This window comes from Coregonus clupeaformis, unplaced genomic scaffold, assembly GCF_020615455.1.
Source record: "Coregonus clupeaformis isolate EN_2021a unplaced genomic scaffold, ASM2061545v1 scaf0045, whole genome shotgun sequence".
In the NCBI taxonomy this organism is placed as follows: Eukaryota; Metazoa; Chordata; class Actinopteri; order Salmoniformes; family Salmonidae; genus Coregonus; species Coregonus clupeaformis.
The window spans coordinates 739,901-761,693 of record NW_025533500.1 but is presented as its reverse complement, the minus strand read 5'-3'; the positions used below and the strand labels follow the sequence as shown (position 1 = coordinate 761,693).

Below are 21,793 nucleotides of genomic sequence, written 5' to 3'. Positions count from 1 at the left end.
TTCCTTTTTGTTTTTGGTATTTATGTTTTTATAGTTTCTCAGGGACAGAAGCACATGTGTAAGGTGGAGTCAGGCAGTCGGGGTCGTTGTTTACAGCCGTCTAATGTGCCTAGCAACACTTTCTTCGAGGGCGGGAAAGCCTCCCTACGCCCCCCACCCCGGAGCTAACCTCCCCCGTCACCCTACGCTCCTCCCTCTCCCCCTACCACGAGGTTTCAGTGTGTTGCCATCACAGCCTAAAACCCCTCCCCCTCCTCATATTCCCTCCCCCGTCTTTCCCTCCCTCCCCTCCCTCTCCTCACCCTCCCCTCCCCCTCTCCTCACCCTCCCCCTCCCTCTCCTCCCTCCCCTCTCCTCCTCCTCCCCCGTCCTCACTCTCCCCCCACCAGTGGGTGTGCTACCATAACAACAACGGCTAGATTCTATCGGATGGCGAGGTGGTCCAACCAGCTGTATCCGCCCCCAACCAGGGGCAGGTTGCTATGGTAAAAAAAGGAGCTCGTGCTGCGTTTTGCTGAGCGCCTGTTACCATCTGGCCAGCGTTTCCAAGGTGAAAAAGAACCAGCCAGCTACCTGGCCCACACGCCTGTCAGACTGCTCTAGCACTCTGCACTCTCAGGGTATAGGGGAGGAGTCAATAGGAGTCTGACCCCTCTCACCGAGCATGACGCCTAATCCCTGTGGGGAGGAGTCGAGGAGTCTGACCCCTCTCACCGAGCATGATGCCTAATCCCTGTGGGGAGGAGTCTGACCCCTCTCACCGAGCCTGACGCCTAATCCCTGTGGGGAGGAGTCTGACCCCTCTCACCGAGCCTGACGCCTAATACCTGTGGGGAGGAGTCTGACCCCTCTCACCGAGCCTGACGCCTAATCCCTGTGGGGAGGAGTCTGACCCCTCTCACCGAGCCTGACGCCTAATCCCTGTGGGGAGGAGTCAAGAGGAGTCTGACCCCTCTCACCGAGCCTGACGCCTAATCCCTGTGGGGAGGAGTCAGAGGAGTCTGACCCCTCTCACCGAGCCTGACGCCTAATCCCTGTGGGGAGGAGTCTGACCCCTCTCACCGAGCCTGACGCCTAATCCCTGTGGGGAGGAGTCAAGAGGAGTCTGACCCCTCTCACCGAGCCTGACGCCTAATCCCTGTGGGGAGGAGTCAAGAGGAGTCTGACCCCTCTCACCGAGCCTGACGCCTAATCCCTGTGGGGAGGAGTCTGACCCCTCTCACCGAGCCTGACGCCCTAATCCCTGTGGGGAGGAGTCTGACCCCTCTCACCGAGCCTGACGCCCTAATCCCTGTGGGGGAGGATTCTGACCCCTCTCACCGAGCCTGACGCCTAATCCCTGTGGGAGGAGTCAAAGGAGTCTGACCCCTCTCACCGAGCCTGACGCCTAATCCCTGTGGGGAAGGAGTCTGACCCCTCTCACCGAGCCTGACGCCTAATCCCTGTGGGGGAGGAGTCTGACCCCTCTCACCGAGCCTGACGCCTAATCCCTGTGGGGGAGGAGTCTGACCCCTCTCACCGAGCCTGACGCCCTAATCCCTGTGGGGGAGGAGTCTGACCCCTCTCACCGAGCCTGACGCCTAATCCCTGTGGGGGAGGAGTCTGACCCCTCTCACCGAGCCTGACGCCCTAATACCTGTGGGGGAGGAGTCTGACCCCTCTCACCGAGCCTGACGCCTAATCCCTGTGGGGAGGAGTCTGACCCCTCTCACCGAGCCTGACGCCCTAATCCCTGTGGGGAGGAGTCTGACCCCTCTCACCGAGCCTGACGCCCTAATCCCTGTGGGGAGGAGTCTGACCCCTCTCACCGAGCCTGACGCCTAATCCCTGTGGGGGAGGAGTCTGACCCCTCTCACCGAGCCTGACGCCTAATACCTGTGGGGGAGGAGTCTGACCCCTCTCACCGAGCCTGACGCCTAATCCCTGTGGGGAGGAGTCTGACCCCTCTCACCGAGCCTGACGCCTAATCCCTGTGGGGAGGAGTCTGACCCCTCTCACCGAGCCTGACGCCTAATCCCTGTGGGGAGGAGTCTGACCCCTCTCACCGAGCCTGACGCCTAATCCCTGTGGGGGAGGAGTCTGACCCCTCTCACCGAGCCTGACGCCTAATCCCTGTGGGGGGAGGAGTCTGACCCCTCTCACCGAGCCTGACGCCTAATCCCTGTGGGGGAGGAGTCTGACCCCTCTCACCGAGCCTGACGCCTAATCCCTGTGGGGGAGGAGTCTGACCCCTCTCACCGAGCCTGACGCCTAATCCCTGTGGGGAGGAGTCTGACCCCTCTCACCGAGCCTGACGCCTAATCCCTGTGGGGAGGAGTCTGACCCCTCTCACCGAGCCTGACGCCTAATCCCTGTGGGGAGGAGTCTGACCCCTCTCACCGAGCCTGACGCCTAATCCCTGTGGGGAGGAGTCTGACCCCTCTCTCCGAGCCTGACGCCTAATCCCTGTGGGTGTATTTCTCTTCTCCTCTCATCCCTCTATCGCCGGGTAAAAACACAACAACAACATCTGTCCGGCCGCGTGGTCTTTGTTCCCAGCGGGAGGTCTGTTTGTTTCTGCTCCCCCAGTAGGGGCTGATCTGTCTGGGGCCAGGCTAGCCGGGGAGAGGGGCGCTGGTGGAGGGAGCTGGATGTGATCTGTCTGGGGCCAGGCTAGCCGGGGAGAGGGGCGCTGGTGGAGGGAGCTGGTGTTTGGGGCCAGGCTACGGGAGGGCTGGTGGAGGGAGTTGATTCTGTCTGGCCACTCCAAGCGTCTGGATGTGATCTGTCTGGGGCCAGGCTAGCCGGAGACGCTTGGAGGGAGCTTTGGGAGCCGGCTGGTGGAGGCTGGATGTGATCTGTCTGGGGCCAGGCTGCCGAGGGCGCTTGAACTTATCTTGGGCCAGCTAGCCGGGAGAGGGACGCTGGTGGAGGGAGCTGGATGTGATCTGTTAGACCCCTTGACTTTTTCCAAATTTTCTTATGTTACAGCCTTACTCTAAAATGGATTAAATAAAAAATGTATCATTCAATCTACACAATACCCCATAATGACAATTTTATTAAAGATAAAAACCAGAAATACGTTATTTAGATAAGTATTCAGACCCTTTGCTATGAGACTCAAAATTGAGCTCTGGTGCATCCTGTTTCCATTGATCATCCTTGAGATGTTTCTACAACTTGATTGGAGTCCACCTGTGGTAAATTCAATTGATTGGACATGATTTGGAAAGGCACACACCTGTCTATATAAGGTCCCACAGTGCATGTCAGAGCAAAAACCAAGCCATGAGGTCGAAGGAATTGTCCGTAGAGCGCTGAGACAGGATTGTGTTGAGGCACAGATCTGGGGAAGGGTACAAAAAAAATTCTGCAGCATTGAAGTTCCTCCAGAACACAGTGGCCTCCATCATTCTTAAATGGAAAAAGTTTCGAACCACCAAGACTCTTCCTAGAGCTGGCCAAACTGAGCAATCGGGGGAGAAGGGCCTTGGTCAGGGAGGTGACCAAGAACCAGATGGTCACTCTTACGGAGCTCCGGAGTTCCTCTGTGGCGATGGGAGAACCTTCCAGAAGGACAACCTTCTCTGCAGCACTCCACAAATCAGGCCTTTATGGTAGAGTGACCAGACGGAAGCCACTCCTCAGTAAAAGGCACATGACAGCCCGCTTGGAGTTAGCCAAAAGGCACCTAAAGAGACTCAGACCATGAGAAACAAGATTCTCTGGTCTGATGAAACCAAGATTGAACTCTGGCCTGAATGCCAAGCATCACATCTGGAGGAAACCTGGCACCATCCCTACGGTGAAGCATGGTGGTGGCAGCATCATGCTGTGGGGATGTTTTTCAGTGGCAGGGACTGGGAGACTAATCAGGATTGAGGGAAAGATGAACGGAGCAAGGTACAGAGAGATCCTTGATGAAAACCTGCTCCAGAGCGCTCAGGACCTCAGACTGGGGCAAAGGTTCACCTTCCAACAGGACAACGACCCTAAGCACACAGCCAAGACAATGCAGGAGTGGCTTCGGGACAAATCTCTGAATGTCCTTGAGTGGCCCAGCTAGAGCCCAGACTTGAACCTGATCAAACATCTCTGGAGAGACCTGAAAATAGCTGTGCAGCAACACTCCCCATCCAACCTGACAGAGCTTGAGAGGATCTGCAGAGAAGAATGGGAGAAACTCCCCAAATACAGGTGTGCCAAGCTTGTAGCGTCAAACCCAAGAAGACTTGAGGCTGTAATCGCTGCCAAAGGTACTTCAACAAAGTACTGAGTAAATGGTCTGAATACTTATGTAAATGTGATATTTCCGTTTTTTATTTTTAATAAATTAGCAAAAATGTCTAAACCTGTTTTTGCTTTGTCATTGTGGGGTAATGCTGTGTAGATTGATGAGGTGGGAAAAAACAATGTAATTCATTTTAGAATAAGGCTGCAACCTAACAAAATGTGGAAAAGGTCAAGGGGTCTGAATACTTTCCGAAGGCGAGTGATGAAGTGCGTCGTGCGTAAAAATCGACTGTTCTCGGTTACAAAACTCACTACCTAGTTCCAAACTGCCTCTGGAGGCAAGATCAGCACAACAACTGTTCGTTGGGAGGTTCATGAAATGGGTTCCCACACAAGCACAAGATCACCATGCGCATTGCTAAGAGTCGGCTGGAGTGGTGTAAAGCTCGCCGCCATTGGAATCTGGAGCAGTGGAAACTCTACATCATCTGGCTGTCCGACGGACGAATCTGGGTTTAGCGGATGCCAGGAGAACGCTACCTGCCCGAATGCATAGTGCCAACTGTAAAGGTTGGTGGAGGAGGAATAATGGTATGGGGCTGTTTTTAATGGTTCGGGCTAGGCCCCTTAGTTCCAGTGAAGGGAAATCTTAACGCTACAGCATACAATGACATTCTAGATGATTCTGTATTCCAACTTTGTGGCAACAGTTTGGGGAAGGCCCTTTCCTGTATCAGCATGACAATGCCCCCATGCACAAAGCAAGGTCTGTGATGAAATGGTTTGTCGAGATCGGTGTGGAAGAACTTGACTGGCCTGCACAGAGCCCTGACCTCAATCCCATCGAACACCTTTGGGATGAATTGGAACGCCGACTGCGAGTCAGGCCTAATCGCCCAACATCAGTGCCCGACCTCACTAATGCGCTTGTGGCTGAATGGAAGCAAGTCCCTGCAGCAATGTTCCAACATCTAGTGGAAAGCCTTCCCAGAATAGTGGAGGCTGTTATAGGAGCAAAGGGGGGGACCAACTCCATATTAATGCCCATGATTTTGGAATGAGATGTCGACGAGCAGGTGTCCACATACTTTTGGTCATGTAGTCTATTTCCCTCAAATTACACCAACCCACAAAGAACTCCCAACTCTATTGGGTGAAAAACCACAGTGTGCCATCACAGCAGCAATATTTGTGACCTGTTGCCACAAGAAAAGGGCAACCAGTGAAGAACAAACACCATTGTAAATTCAACCCATATTTATGTTGATTTATTTTCCCTTTTGTACTTTAACTATTTGCACATTGTTACAACACTGTATATAGACATAATATGACATTTGAAATGTCTTTATTCTTTTGGAACTTCTGAGTGTAATGTTTACTGTTAATATTTATTGTTTATTTCACTTTTGTTTATCTACTTAACTTGCTTTGGCAACGTTAACATATGTTTCCCATGCCAATAACGCCCTTTGAATTAGAGAGAGAGAGAGAGCTGGTTGAATTGCAATGTGAGATGCAATTATCGCCCCAGCCTGCAAGTCAACACACTGATACTCTCTCTCTCTCTGAGTGCTCAGGGACACAGGATGAATAATGCAGAGGTGCTGTCTGAGTAGCTAGCAGCCTCCATCCATTCACCTTCTGAAGCTATGTTACCATGGAGCTACTGAACCAACAGCTCCCAGGCAGCCAATCACAGCCTTTCCTGCCTGTAACACCTGGCCAATCACAGCCAGGCCCAATGCTACGGTTACCACAGACGCTGAGCAGCCATTGGCTGAGAGCTGCCTTCTGATTGGCTTTCCTACTGGTGTTATTGAGGGAAAGTATCTGAGGGAGTGCCACCTGTGAGCTAACAGACTGGCTTGCCTCCCAAATGGCACCCTATTCACCATAGGGCTCTGGTCTAAAGTAGCGCACTATGTAGGGAATAGGGTTTTATTAGGGACACATCCTAAAGCCTATTTATATCTCATCAAAACAACTAGGCTGCTTCTAGGAACCTACCTGTTGTTTATCCTCCCTACACTATACTGTATTCTGACTTAGTACTTAACCTTACCTACACTACACTGTATTCTGACTTAGTACTAAACCTTACCTACACTACACTGTATTCTGACTTAGTACTTAACCTTACCTACACTACACTGTATTCTGACTTAGTACTTAACCTTACCTACACTATACTGTATTCTGACTTAGTACTTAACCTTACCTACACTACACTGTATTCTGACTTAGTACTAAACCTTACCTACACTACACTGTATTCTGACTTAGTACTTAACCTTACCTACACTACACTGTATTCTGACTTAGTACTTAACCTTACCTACACTACACTGTATTCTGACTTAGTACTTAACCTTACCTACACTACACTGTATTCTGACTTAGTACTTAACCTTACCTACACTACACTGTATTCTGACTTAGTACTTAACCTTACCTACACTATACTGTATTCTGACTTAGTACTTAACCTTACCTACACTACACTGTATTCTGACTTAGTACTTAACCTTACCTACACTATACTGTATTCTGACTTAGTACTTAACCTTACCTACACTATACTGTATTCTGACTTAGTACTTAACCTTACCTACACTACACTGTATTCTGACTTAGTACTTAACCTTACCTACACTACACTGTATTCTGACTTAGTACTTAACCTTACCTACACTACACTGTATTCTGACTTAGTACTTAACCTTACCTACACTACACTGTATTCTGACTTAGTACTTAACCTTACCTACACTACACTGTATTCTGACTTAGTACTTAACCTTACCTACACTACACTGTATTCTGACTTAGTACTTAACCTTACCTACACTACACTGTATTCTGACTTAGTACTTAACCTTACCTACACTACACTGTATTCTGACTTAGTACTTAACCTTACCTACACTACACTGTATTCTGACTTAGTACTTAACCTTACCTACACTACACTGTATTCTGACTTAGTACTTAACCTTACCTACACTACACTGTATTCTGACTTAGTACTTAACCTTACCTACACTACACTGTATTCTGACTTAGTACTTAACCTTACCTACACTACACTGTATTCTGACTTAGTACTTAACCTTACCTACACTACACTGTATTCTGACTTAGTACTTAACCTTACCTACACTACACTGTATTCTGACTTAGTACTTAACCTTACCTACACTACACTGTATTCTGACTTAGTACTTAACCTTACCTACACTACACTGTATTCTGACTTAGTACTTAACCTTACCTACACTACACTGTATTCTGACTTAGTACTTAACCTTACCTACACTACACTGTATTCTGACTTAGTACTTAACCTTACCTACACTACACTGTATTCTGACTTAGTACTTAACCTTACCTACACTACACTGTATTCTGACTTAGTACTTAACCTTACCTACACTACACTGTATTCTGACTTAGTACTTAACCTTACCTACACTACACTGTATTCTGACTTAGTACTTAACCTTACCTACACTACACTGTATTCTGACTTAGTACTTAACCTTACCTACACTACACTGTATTCTGACTTAGTACTTAACCTTACCTACACTACACTGTATTCTGACTTAGTACTTAACCTTACCTACACTACACTGTATTCTGACTTAGTACTTAACCTTACCTACACTATACTGTATTCTGACTTAGTACTTAACCTTACCTACACTACACTGTATTCTGACTTAGTACTTAACCTTACCTACACTACACTGTATTCTGACTTAGTACTTAACCTTACCTACACTACACTGTATTCTGACTTAGTACTTAACCTTACCTACACTACACTGTATTCTGACTTAGTACTTAACCTTACCTACACTATACTGTATTCTGACTTAGTACTTAACCTTACCTACACTACACTGTATTCTGACTTAGTACTTAACCTTACCTACACTACACTGTATTCTGACTTAGTACTTAACCTTACCTACACTATACTGTATTCTGACTTAGTACTTAACCTTACCTACACTACACTGTATTCTGACTTAGTACTTAACCTTACCTACACTATACTGTATTCTGACTTAGTACTTAACCTTACCTACACTATACTGTATTCTGACTTAGTACTTAACCTTACCTACACTATACTGTATTCTGACTTAGTACTTAACCTTACCTACACTACACTGTATTCTGACTTAGTACTTAACCTTACCTACACTACACTGTATTCTGACTTAATACTTAACCTTACCTACACTATACTGTATTCTGACTTAGTACTTAACCTTACCTACACTACACTGTATTCTGACTTAGTACTTAACTTTACCTACACTACACTGTATTCTGACTTAGTACTTAACCTTACCTACACTATACTGTATTATGACTTAGTACTTAACCTTACCTACACTATACTGTATTCTGACTTAGTACTTAACCTTACCTACACTACACTGTATTCTGACTTAGTACTTAACCTTACCTACACTACACTGTATTCTGACCTAGTACTTAACCTTACCTACACTATACTGTATTCTGACTTAGTACTTAACCTTTGTGGTGGTGTTATTGTATTGTGAATTCACTGTATTAAAAACAATCCATGTTGTTATCCATGATATTATCATGTTATATCATGGTGGTTTTGGTTGTGAGGATATTGGATATGTTCATCTATGCTTTGTTGCTGGAGCCAGACACATTTTATTTGTCACGTGCGCCGAATACAACTGGTGTAGACCCTACAGTGAAATGCTTACTGACAAGCTATTAACCAACAATGCAGTGTTAAGAAAGAATACCAAAACAAAAATCACACAAAAAAATACTATATAAAAGTACATGCAAATAGTCTGGGTAACCATTTCATTAGATGTTCAGGAGTCTTATGGCTTGGGGGTAGAAGCTGTTTAGAAGCCTCTTGGACCTAGACTTGGCGCTCCGGTACCGCTTGCAGTGCGGTAGCGGAGAGAACAGTCTATGACTAGGGTGGCTGGAGTCTTTGACCATTTTTAGGGCCTTCCTCTGACACTGCCTGGTATAGAGGTCCTGGATGGCAGGAAGCTTGGCCCCAGTGATGTACTGGGCCGTACGCACTACCATCTGTAGTGCCTTGCGGTCAAAGGCCGAGCAGTTGCCATACCAGGCGGTGATGCAACCAGTCAGGATGCTCTCGATGGTGCAGCTGTATAACCTTTTGAGGATCTGAGGACCCATGCCAAATCTTTTCAGTCTCCTGAGGGGGAATAGGCTTTGTCGTGCCCTCTTCACAACTGTCTTGGTGTGTTTGGACCATGATAGTTTGTTGGTGATGTGGACACCAAGGAACTTGAAACTCTCGACCCGCTCCTCTACAGCCCTGTCGATGAGAATGGGGGCGTGTTCGGCCCTCCTTTTCCTGTAGTCCACGATCATCTCATTATTTTACATTTAAGTCATTTAGCAGACGCTCTTATCCAGAGCGACTTACAGTTAGTGAGTGCTTACATTTTTCATACTGCCCCCCCCCCCGTGGGAATTGAACCCACAACCCTGGCGTTGCAAGCGCCATGCTCTACCAACTGAGCTACAGGGGGCTTTGTCACGTTGAGGGAGAGGTTGTATATCCTGGCACCACACGGCCAGGTCTCTGACCTCCTCCCTATAGGCTGGTTGTGTGTTCGAAAGGTCTCTCACAACACTCTGAAGGTTCTTAAGGAAGTGACCCAACAGCAGGCAGACATAATTGAGTGTCTGGGTTTGTCCAATAGCAACAATGCTGATAGACACAAGACAGAATGTCTGTAATAAATTAATCATATCATTATTATGATTATATCATGGTGGTTTTGGTTATAATTAAGTATGTGGATCAACTGTTTGTGGCTGGAACTAAGGTATCATTAGTCAAGTTTGTGTGATTATGTGAAATTGTGTGATTCTGATTCTGTGGGATTCTGCGTCTGTTTGTGGGTTTTTCTTCCTCTAAAAAAAACGAAGGAACCCACACGGCCACCTAGAGAAACCATTCTTGTGTAGTTGATTGTATTCCTCTTGTTACTAATTTATTTTTAAACTCTGCATTGTTGGTTAAGGGCTTGCAACTAAGCATTTCACGGTAGAGTTATGTTATGGGATGCGTTTTCTCCATTGTTTTTGATAGTAGGCCACTTCAGGTCCCGTTGATAGGATAGTCTTGAACGGAGCTCGCCCAGTTTGTTCTCTAGTGATTGTACGTTCGGCAACAAAATGGAGGGCAATGGTGGTGTAGATGCTCGCCACCGTAGTCTAATTGTGACACCGCCTCTCCTTCGCCGTCGCTTCCTCTTTCGAGACCCAGGGATCAGGGCCTGGTCTGGGGTAAGCATAATGTCCAAAGCTGCCCACTCGTTGACGTAGAAATCTTCATCCAAATCAAGGTTAGTGATCGCTGTTCTGATGTCCAGAAGCTGTTTTCAGTCATAGGAAATTATGGCGGGAATATAATGTACAAAAAAAAAGTTACAGATGCACTATGCAGAAATCATTCCGCCATTTCCTGGTTGCTACAATTCTAATAGTTAGCCTAATTTCAGTTTATGTGACAAAACAAGCAAGTATAATGTAGAGAATCACTGTAACGTCTAAACCGCTGTGAAATATATTTTCCATTACCAAAAATATTGTATTTTCAGCTGTTTGAAGCTGCTGTACAAAACTGAAAGTAAAAGACGCAAAAAAACTAAACTTTAAAAAATGGAAATCACAGAAATAGCGTATATAGAACACATCTACTGCGTCTTAGACTTGCTTTCAATGAGAATGACAGCGCTATAACTCACATTTCTATGTTGATTTTGTTGTGTTCCCAAAAAGATACATATTGCAGCTGAAAGATCAGCGAAACATTTTTTATTTAAAATAAATAGTAGAATTGGCCAGGAGCCCATAAGACAGCGTTTTCCATTGGCCAGGAGCCCATAGGACAGCGTTTTCCATTGGCCAGGAGCCCATAGGACAGCGTTTTCCATTGGCCAGGAGCCCATAGGACAGCGTTTTCCATTGGCCAGGAGCCCATAGGACAGCGTTTTCCATTGGCCAGGAGCCCATAGGACAGCGTTTTCCATTGGCCAGGAGCCCATAGGACAGCGTTTTCCATTGGCCAGGAGCCCATAGGACAGCGTTTTCCATTGGCCAGGAGCCCATAGGACAGCGTTTTCCATTGGCCAGGAGCCCATAGGACAGCGTTTTCCATTGGCCAGGAGCCCATAGGACAGCGTTTTCCATTGGCCAGGAGCCCATAGGATAGCGTTTTCCATTGGCCAGGAGCCCATAGGACAGCGTTTTCCATTGGCCAGGAGCCCATAGGACAGCGTTTTCCATTGGCCAGGAGCCCATAGGACAGCGTTTTCCATTGGCCAGGGAGCCCATAGGACAGCGTTTTCCATTGGCCAGGAGCCCATAGGACAGCGTTTTCCATTGGCCAGGAGCCCATAGGACAGCGTTTTCCATTGGCCAGGAGCCCATAGGACAGCGTTTTCCATTGGCCAGGAGCCCATAGGACAGCGTTTTCCATTGGCCAGGAGCCCATAGGACAGCGTTTTCCATTGGCCAGGAGCCCATAGGACAGCGTTTTCCATTGGCCAGGAGCCCATAGGACAGCGTTTTCCATTGGCCAGGAGCCCATAGGACAGCGTTTTCCATTGGCCAGGAGCCCATAGGACAGCGTTTTCCATTGGCCAGGAGCCCATAGGACAGCGTTTTCCATTGGCCAGGAGCCCATAGGACAGCGTTTTCCATTGGCCAGGAGCCCATAGGACAGCGTTTTCCATTGGCCAGGAGCCCATAGGACAGCGTTTTCCATTGGCCAGGAGCCCATAGGACAGCGTTTTCCATTGGCCAGGAGCCCATAGGGACAGCGTTTTCCATTGGCCAGGAGCCCATAGGACAGCGTTTTCCATTGGCCAGGAGCCCATAGGACAGCGTTTTCCATTGGCCAGGAGCCCATAGGACAGCGTTTTCCATTGGCCAGGAGCCCATAGGACAGCGTTTTCCATTGGCCAGGAGCCCATAGGACAGCGTTTTCCATTGGCCAGGAGCCCATAGGACAGCGTTTTCCATTGGCCAGGAGCCCATAGGACAGCGTTTTCCATTGGCCAGGAGCCCATAGGACAGCGTTTCCATTGGCCAGGAGCCCATAGGACAGCGTTTTCCATTGGCCAGGAGCCCATAGGACAGCGTTTTCCATTGGCCAGGAGCCCATAGGACAGCGTTTTCCATTGGCCAGAGCCCATAGGACAGCGTTTTCCATTGGCCAGGAGCCCATAGGACAGCGTTTTCCATTGGCCAGGAGCCCATAGGACAGCGTTTTCCATTGGCCAGGAGCCCATAGGACAGCGTTTTCCATTGGCCAGGAGCCCATAGGACAGCGTTTTCCATTGGCCAGGAGCCCATAGGACAGCGTTTTCCATTGGCCAGGAGCCCATAGGACAGCGTTTTCCATTGGCCAGGAGCCCATAGGACAGCGTTTTCCATTGGCCAGGAGCCCATAGGACAGCGTTTTCCATTGGCCAGGAGCCCATAGGACAGCGTTTTCCATTGGCCAGGAGCCCATGGGACAGCGTTTTCCATTGGCCAGGAGCCCATAGGACAGCGTTTTCCATTGGCCAGGAGCCCATAGGACAGCGTTTTCCATTGGCCAGGAGCCCATAGGACAGCGTTTTCCATTGGCCAGGAGCCCATAGGACAGCGTTTTCCATTGGCCAGGAGCCCATAGGACAGCGTTTTCCATTGGCCAGGAGCCCATAGGACAGCGTTTTCCATTGGCCAGGAGCCCATAGGACAGCGTTTTCCATTGGCCAGGAGCCCATAGGACAGCGTTTTCCATTGGCCAGGAGCCCATAGGACAGCGTTTTCCATTGGCCAGGAGCCCATAGGACAGCGTTTTCCATTGGCCAGGAGCCCATAGGACAGCGTTTTCCATTGGCCAGGAGCCCATAGGACAGCGTTTTCCATTGGCCAGGAGCCCATAGGACAGCGTTTTCCATTGGCCAGGAGCCCATAGGACAGCGTTTTCCATTGGCCAGGAGCCCATAGGACAGCGTTTTCCATTGGCCAGGAGCCGCATAGGACAGCGTTTTCCATTGGCCAGGAGCCCATAGGACAGCGTTTTCCATTGGCCAGGAGCCCATAGGACAGCGTTTTCCATTGGCCAGGAGCCCATAGGACAGCGTTTTCCATTGGCCAGGAGCCCATAGGACAGCGTTTTCCATTGGCCAGGAGCCCATAGGACAGCGTTTTCCATTGGCCAGGAGCCCATAGGACAGCGTTTTCCATTGGCCAGGAGCCCATAGGACAGCGTTTTCCATTGGCCAGGAGCCCATAGGACAGCGTTTTCCATTGGCCAGGAGCCCATAGGACAGCGTTTTCCATTGGCCAGGAGCCCATAGGACAGCGTTTTCCATTGGCCAGGAGCCCATAGGACAGCGTTTTCCATTGGCCAGGAGCCCATAGGACAGCGTTTTCCATTGGCCAGGAGCCCATAGGACAGCGTTTTCCATTGGCCAGGAGCCCATAAGACAGCGTTTTCCATTGGCCAGGAGCCCATAGGACAGCGCTTTTCCATTGGCCAGGAGCCCATAGGGACAGCGTTTTCCATTGGCCAGGAGCCCATAGGACAGCGTTTTCCATTGGCCAGGAGCCCATAGGACAGCGTTTTCCATTGGCCAGGAGCCCATAGGACAGCGTTTTCCATTGGCCAGGAGCCCATAGGACAGCGTTTTCCATTGGCCAGGAGCCCATAGGACAGCGTTTTCCATTGGCCAGGAGCCCATAAGACAGCGTTTTCCATTGGCCAGGAGCCCATGGGACAGCGTTTTCCATTGGCCAGGAGCCCATAGGACAGCGTTTTCCATTGGCCAGGAGCCCATAGGACAGCGTTTTCCATTGGCCAGGAGCCCATAGGACAGCGTTTTCCATTGGCCAGGAGCCCATAGGACAGCGTTTTCCATTGGCCAGAGCCCATAGGACAGCGTTTTCCATTGGCCAGGAGCCCATAGGACAGCGTTTTCCATTGGCCAGGAGCCCATAGGACAGCGTTTTCCATTGGCCAGGAGCCCATAGGACAGCGTTTTCCATTGGCCAGGAGCCCATAGGACAGCGTTTTCCATTGGCCAGGAGCCCATAGGACAGCGTTTTCCATTGGCCAGGGAGCCCATAGGACAGCGTTTTCCATTGGCCAGGAGCCCATAGGACAGCGTTTTCCATTGGCCAGGAGCCCATAGGACAGCGTTTTCCATTGGCCAGGAGCCCATAGGACAGCGTTTTCCATTGGCCAGGAGCCCATAGGACAGCGTTTTCCATTGGCCAGGAGCCCATAGGACAGCGTTTTCCATTGGCCAGGAGCCCATAGGACAGCGTTTTCCATTGGCCAGGAGCCCATAAGACAGCGTTTTCCATTGGCCAGGAGCCCATAGGACAGCGTTTTCCATTGGCCAGGAGCCCATAGGACAGCGTTTTCCATTGGCCAGGAGCCCATAGGACAGCGTTTTCCATTGGCCAGGAGCCCATAGGACAGCGTTTTCCATTGGCCAGGAGCCCATAGGACAGCGTTTTCCATTGGCCAGGAGCCCATAGGACAGCGTTTTCCATTGGCCAGAGCCCATAGGACAGCGTTTTCCATTGGCCAGGAGCCCATAGGACAGCGTTTTCCATTGGCCAGGAGCCCATAGGACAGCGTTTTCCATTGGCCAGGAGCCCATAGGACAGCGTTTTCCATTGGCCAGGAGCCCATAGGACAGCGTTTTCCATTGGCCAGGAGCCCATAGGACAGCGTTTTCCATTGGCCAGGAGCCCATAGGACAGCGTTTTCCATTGGCCAGGAGCCCATAGGACAGCGTTTTCCATTGGCCAGGAGCCCATAGGACAAGCGTTTTCCATTGGCCAGGAGCCCATAGGACAGCGTTTTCCATTGGCCAGGAGCCCATAGGACAGCGTTTTCCATTGGCCAGGAGCCCATAGGACAGCGTTTTCCATTGGCCAGGAGCCCATAGGACAGCGTTTTCCATTGGCCAGGAGCCCATAGGACAGCGTTTTCCATTGGCCAGGAGCCCATAGGACAGCGTTTTCCATTGGCCAGGAGCCCATAGGACAGCGTTTTCCATTGGCCAGAGCCCATGGGACAGCGTTTTCCATTGGCCAGAGCCCATAGGACAGCGTTTTCCATTGGCCAGGAGCCCATAGGACAGCGTTTTCCATTGGCCAGGAGCCCATAGGACAGCGTTTTCCATTGGCCAGGAGCCCATAGGACAGCGTTTTCCATTGGCCAGGAGCCCATAGGACAGCGTTTTCCATTGGCCAGGAGCCCATAGGACAGCGTTTTCCATTGGCCAGGAGCCCATAGGACAGCGTTTTCCATTGGCCAGGAGCCCATAGGACAGCGTTTTCCATTGGCCAGGAGCCCATAGGACAGCGTTTTCCATTGGCCAGGAGCCCATAGGACAGCGTTTTCCATTGGCCAGGAGCCCATAGGACAGCGTTTTCCATTGGCCAGGAGCCCATAAGACAGCGTTTTCCATTGGCCAGGAGCCCATAGGACAGCGTTTTCCATTGGCCAGGAGCCCATAGGACAGCGTTTTCCATTGGCCAGGAGCCCATAGGACAGCGTTTTCCATTGGCCAGGAGCCCATAGGACAGCGTTTTCCATTGGCCAGGAGCCCATAGGACAGCGTTTTCCATTGGCCAGGAGCCCATAGGACAGCGTTTTCCATTGGCCAGGAGCCCATAGGACAGCGTTTTCCATTGGCCAGGAGCCCATAGGACAGCGTTTTCCATTGGCCAGGAGCCCATAGGACAGCGTTTTCCATTGGCCAGAGCCCATGGACAGCGTTTTCCATTGGCCAGGAGCCCATAGGACAGCGTTTTCCATTGGCCAGGAGCCCATAGGACAGCGTTTTCCATTGGCCAGGAGCCCATAGGACAGCGTTTTCCATTGGCCAGGAGCCCATAGGACAGCGTTTTCCATTGGCCAGGAGCCCATAGGACAGCGTTTTCCATTGGCCAGGAGCCCATAAGACAGCGTTTTCCATTGGCCAGGAGCCCATAGGACAGCGTTTTCCATTGGCCAGAGCCCATAGGACAGCGTTTTCCATTGGCCAGGAGCCCATAGGACAGCGTTTTCCATTGGCCAGGAGCCCATAAGACAGCGTTTCCATTGGCCAGGAGCCCATAGGACAGCGTTTTCCATTGGCCAGGAGCCCATAGGACAGCGTTTTCCATTGGCCAGGAGCCCATAGGACAGCGTTTTCCATTGGCCAGGAGCCCATAGGACAGCGTTTTCCATTGGCCAGGAGCCCATAGGACAGCGTTTTCCATTGGCCAGGAGCCCATAGGACAGCGTTTTCCATTGGCCAGAGCCCATAGGACAGCGTTTTCCATTGGCCAGGAGCCCATAGGACAGCGTTTTCCATTGGCCAGGAGCCCATAGGACAGCGTTTTCCTCCATTGGCCAGGAGCCCATAAGACAGCGTTTTCCATTGGCCAGGAGCCCATAGGACAGCGTTTTCCATTGGCCAGGAGCCCATAGGACAGCGTTTTCCATTGGCCAGGAGCCCATAGGACAGCGTTTTCCATTGGCCAGGAGCCCATAAGACAGCGTTTTCCATTGGCCAGGAGCCCATAAGACAGCGTTTTCCATTGGCCAGGAGCCCATAGGATAGCGTTTTCCATTGGCCAGGAGCCCATAGGATAGCGTTTTCCATTGGCCAGGAGCCCATAGGACAGTGTTTTCCATTGGCCAGGAGCCCATAGGACAGCGTTTTCCATTGGCCAGGAGCCCATAGGACACGTTTTCCATTGGCCAGAGCCCATAGGACACGTTTTCCATTGGCCAGGCCCATGGTTTTCCATTGGAGCCCATAGACAGCGTTTTCCATTGGCCAGGAGCCCATAGGACAGCGTTTTCCATTGGCCAGGAGCCCATAAGACAGCGTTTTCCATTGGCCAGGAGCCCATAAGACGCGTTTTCCATTGGCCAGGAGCCCATAGGACAGCGTTTTCCATTGGCCAGGGAGCCCATAGGGCGTTTTCCATTGGCCAGGAGCCCATAGGACAGCGTTTTCCATTGGCCAGGAGCCCATAGACGCGTTTTCCATTGGCCAGGAGCCCATAGGACAGCGTTTTCCATTGGCCAGGAGCCCATAGGACAGCGTTTTCCATTGGCCAGGAGCCCATAGGACGCGTTTTCCATTGGCCAGAGCCCATAGGACAGCGTTTTCCATTGGCCAGGAGCCCATAGGACAGCGTTTTCCATTGGCCAGGGAGCCCATAGGACAGCGTTTTCCATTGGCCAGGAGCCCATAAGACAAGCGTTTTCCATTGGCCAGAGCCCATAGGACGGCGTTTTCCATTGGCCAGGAGCCCATAGGACAGCGTTTTCCATTGGCCAGGAGCCCATAGGACAGCGTTTTCCATTGGCCAGGAGCCCATAGGACAGCGTTTTCCATTGGCCAGGAGCCCATAGGACAGCGTTGTTCCATTGGCCAGGAGCCCATAGGATAGCGTTTTCCATTGGCCGAGAGCCCATAAGACAGCGTTTTTCCATTGCCAGGGCCCATAGATAGCGTTTTCCATTGGCCAGGAGCCCATGGGATAGCGTTTTCCATTGGCCAGGAGCCCATAGGACAGCGTTTTCCATTGGCCAGGAGCCCATAGGACAGCGTTTTCCATTGGCCAGGAGCCCATAGGACAGCGTTTTCCATTGGCCAGGAGCCCATAGGACAGCGTTTTCCGTTGGCCAGGAGCCCATAGGACAGCGTTTTCCATTGGCCAGGAGCCCATAGGACAGCGTTTTCCATTGGCTCAGGAGCCCATAGGACAGCTTTTCCATTGGCCAGGAGCCCATAAGACAGCGTTTTCCATTGGCCAGGAGCCCATAGGACAGCGTTTTCCATTGGCCAGGAGCCCATGGATAGCGTTTTCCATTGGCCAGGAGCCCATAGGACAGCGTTTTCCATTGGCCAGAGCCCATAAGACAGCGTTTTCCATTGGCCAGGAGCCCATAGGACAGCTTTTCCATTGGCCGGACCCCCTAGACAGCGTTTTCCATTGGCCAGGAGCCCATACAGGTTTTCCTTGGCCGGCCCATAGGACAGCGTTTTCCATTGGCCAGGAGCCCATAGGACAGCGTTTTCCATTGGCCAGGAGCCCATGGACAGCGTTTTCCATTGGCCAGGAGCCCATAGGACAGCGTTTTCCATTGGCCAGGCCCATAGGACAGCGTTTTCCATTGGCCAGGAGCCCATGGGACAGCGTTTTCCATTGGCCAGGAGCCCATAGGACAGCGTTTTCCATTGGCCAGGAGCCCATAGGACAGCGTTTTCCATTGGCCAGGAGCCCATAAGACAGCGTTTTCCATTGGCCAGGAGCCCATGGACAGCGTTTTCCATTGGCCAGGAGCCCATAAGACAGCGTTTTCCATTGGCCAGGAGCCCATAGGACAGCGTTTTCCATTGGCCAGGAGCCCATAGGACGCGTTTTCCATTGGCCAGGACCCATAGGACGCGTTTTCCTTGCCCAGCCATGTTTTCCATTGGCCAGCCCATAACGGTTTTCCATTGGCCCAGGCCCATCTTTTCCATTGGCCCGGCCCTACACTTTTCCCTTGGCCCGAGCCCATAACTCTTTTCCATTGGCCCGGAGCCCATGGACGGTTTTCCATTGGCCCGGCCCTTCCGTTTTCCATTGGCCGGGAGCCCATCGACAGCGTTTTCCATTGGCCAGGACCCTGCTTTTCCATTGGCCAGACCCATAAACTTTTCCATTGGCGGAGCCCTAATTTTCCATTGGCCCGGGAGCCCATAGGACAGCTTTTCCATTGGCCGGGGAGCCCATAGGACGGCGTTTTCCATTGGCCCGGAGCCCATAGGACAGCGTTTTCCATTGGCCAGAGCCCATAGACAGCGTTTTCCATTGGCCAGAGCCCATAGGACCGGCGTTTTCCATTGGCCAGGAGCCCCATAGGACAGCTTTTCCATTGGCCAGGAAGGCCCATAGGACGCGTTTTCCATTGGCCAGAGCCCATAGGACAGCGTTTTCCATTGGCCAGGAGCCCATAGGACAGCGTTTTCCATTGGCCAGGAGCCCATAAGACAGCGTTTTCCATTGGCCAGGAGCCCATAGGACAGCGTTTTCCATTGGCCAGGAGCCCATAAGACAGCGTTTTCCATTGGCCAGGAGCCCATAGGACAGCGTTTTCCATTGGCCAGAGCCCATAGGACAGCGTTTCCCATTGGCCAGAGCCCATAAGACAGCGTTTTCCATTGGCCAGGAGCCCATAGGACAGCGTTTTCCATTGGCCAGAGCCCATAAGACAGCGTTTTCCATTGGCCAGGAGCCCATAGGACAGCGTTTTCCATTGGCCAGGAGCCCATAGGACAGCTTTTTTCCATTGGCCAGGGAGCCCATAAGACAGCGTTTTCCATTGGCCAGGAGCCCATAGGATAGCGTTTTCCATTGGCCAGGAGCCCATAGGACAGCGTTTTCCATTGGCCAGGAGCCCATAGGACAGCGTTTTCCATTGGCCAGGAGCCCATAGGGACAGCGTTTTCCATTGGCCAGGAGCCCATAAGACAGCGTTTTCCATTGGCCAGGAGCCCATAGGACAGCGTTTTCCATTGGCCAGGAGCCCATAGGACAGCGTTTTCCATTGGCCAGGAGCCCATAGGACAGCGTTTTCCATTGGCCAGGAGCCCATAGGACAGCGTTTTCCATTGGCCAGGAGCCCATAGGACAAGCGTTTTCCATTGGCCAGGAGCCCATAGGACAGCGTTTTCCATTGGCCAGGAGCCCATAGGACAGCGTTTTCCATTGGCCAGGAGCCCATAGGACAGCGTTTTCCATTGGCCAGGAGCCCATAGGACAGCGTTTTCCATTGGCCAGGAGCCCATAGGACAGCGTTTTCCATTGGCCAGGAGCCCATAGGACAGCGTTTTCCATTGGCCAGGAGCCCATAGGACAGCGTTTTCCATTGGCCAGGAGCCCATAGGACAGCGTTTTCCATTGGCCAGGAGCCCATAGGACAGCGTTTTCCATTGGCCAGGAGCCCATAGGACAGCGTTTTCCATTGGCCAGGAGCCCATAAGACAGCGTTTTCCATTGGCCAGGAGCCCATAGGACAGCGTTTTCCATTGGCCAGGAGCCCATAGGACAGCGTTTTCCATTGGCCAGGAGCCCATAGGACAGCGTTTTCCATTGGCCAGGAGCCCATAGGACAGCGTTTTCCATTGGCCAGGAGCCCATAAGACAGCGTTTTCCATTGGCCAGGAGCCCATAGGACAGCGTTTTCCATTGGCCAGAGCCCATAGGACAGCGTTTTCCATTGGCCAGGAGCCCATAGGACAGCGTTTTCCATTGGCCAGGAGCCCATAGGACAGCGTTTTCCATTGGCCAGGAGCCCATAGGACAGCGTTTTCCATTGGCCAGGAGCCCATAGGACAGCGTTTTCCATTGGCCAGGAGCCCATAGGACAGCGTTTTCCATTGGCCAGGAGCCCATAGGACAGCGTTTTCCATTGGCCAGGAGCCCATAGGACAGCGTTTTCCATTGGCCAGGAGCCCATAAGACAGCGTTTTCCATTGGCCAGGAGCCCATAGGACAGCGTTTTCCATTGGCCAGAGCCCATAGGACAGCGTTTTCCATTGGCCAGGAGCCCATAGGACAGCGTTTTCCATTGGCCAGGAGCCCATAGGACAGCGTTTTCCATTGGCCAGGAGCCCATAGGACAGCGTTTTCCATTGGCCAGAGCCCATAGGACAGCGTTTTCCATTGGCCAGGAGCCCATAGGACAGCGTTTTCCATTGGCCAGGAGCCCATGGACAGCGTTTTCCATTGGCCAGGAGCCCATAGGACAGCGTTTTCCATTGGCCAGGAGCCCATAGGACAGCGTTTTCCATTGGCCAGGAGCCCATAGGACAGCGTTTTCCATTGGCCAGGAGCCCATAGGACAGCGTTTTCCATTGGCCAGGAGCCCATAGGACAGCGTTTTCCATTGGCCAGGAGCCCATAGGACAGCGTTTTCCATTGGCCAGGAGCCCATAGGACAGCGTTTTCCATTGGCCAGGAGCCCATAGGACAGCGTTTTCCATTGGCCAGGAGCCCATAGGACAGCGTTTTCCATTGGCCAGGAGCCCATAGGACAGCGTTTTCCATTGGCCAGGAGCCCATAGGACAGCGTTTTCCATTGGCCAGGAGCCCATAGGACAGCGTTTTCCATTGGCCAGGAGCCCATAGGACAGCGTTTTCCATTGGCCAGGAGCCCATAGGACAGCGTTTTCCATTGGCCAGGAGCCCATAGGACAGCGTTTTCCATTGGCCAGGAGCCCATAGGACAGCGTTTTCCATTGGCCAGGAGCCCATAGGACAGCGTTTTCCATTGGCCAGGAGCCCATAGGACAGCGTTTTCCATTGGCCAGGAGCCCATAGGACAGCGTTTTCCATTGGCCAGGAGCCCATGGGACAGCGTTTTCCATTGGCCAGGAGCCCATAGGACAGCGTTTTCCATTGGCCAGAGCCCATAGGACAGCGTTTTCCATTGGCCAGGAGCCCATAGGACAGCGTTTTC

General features: G+C 51.4%; 1 protein-coding gene across 1 annotated transcript in view; it reads right to left on the bottom strand.

Moving 5' to 3' along the window:
• Nucleotides 1-2,702: 2,702 nt before the first annotated feature.
• LOC123483186 (extensin-like) overlaps nucleotides 2,703-21,793 on the bottom strand; it is a 29,417-nt gene continuing 10,326 nt past the window's right edge. Inside the window, exon 2 of the mRNA XM_045212718.1 lies at nucleotides 2,703-2,885. Coding sequence (XP_045068653.1) covers nucleotides 2,703-2,885 — 183 coding nt within the window. The remainder of the gene's footprint in view (nucleotides 2,886-21,793) is intronic.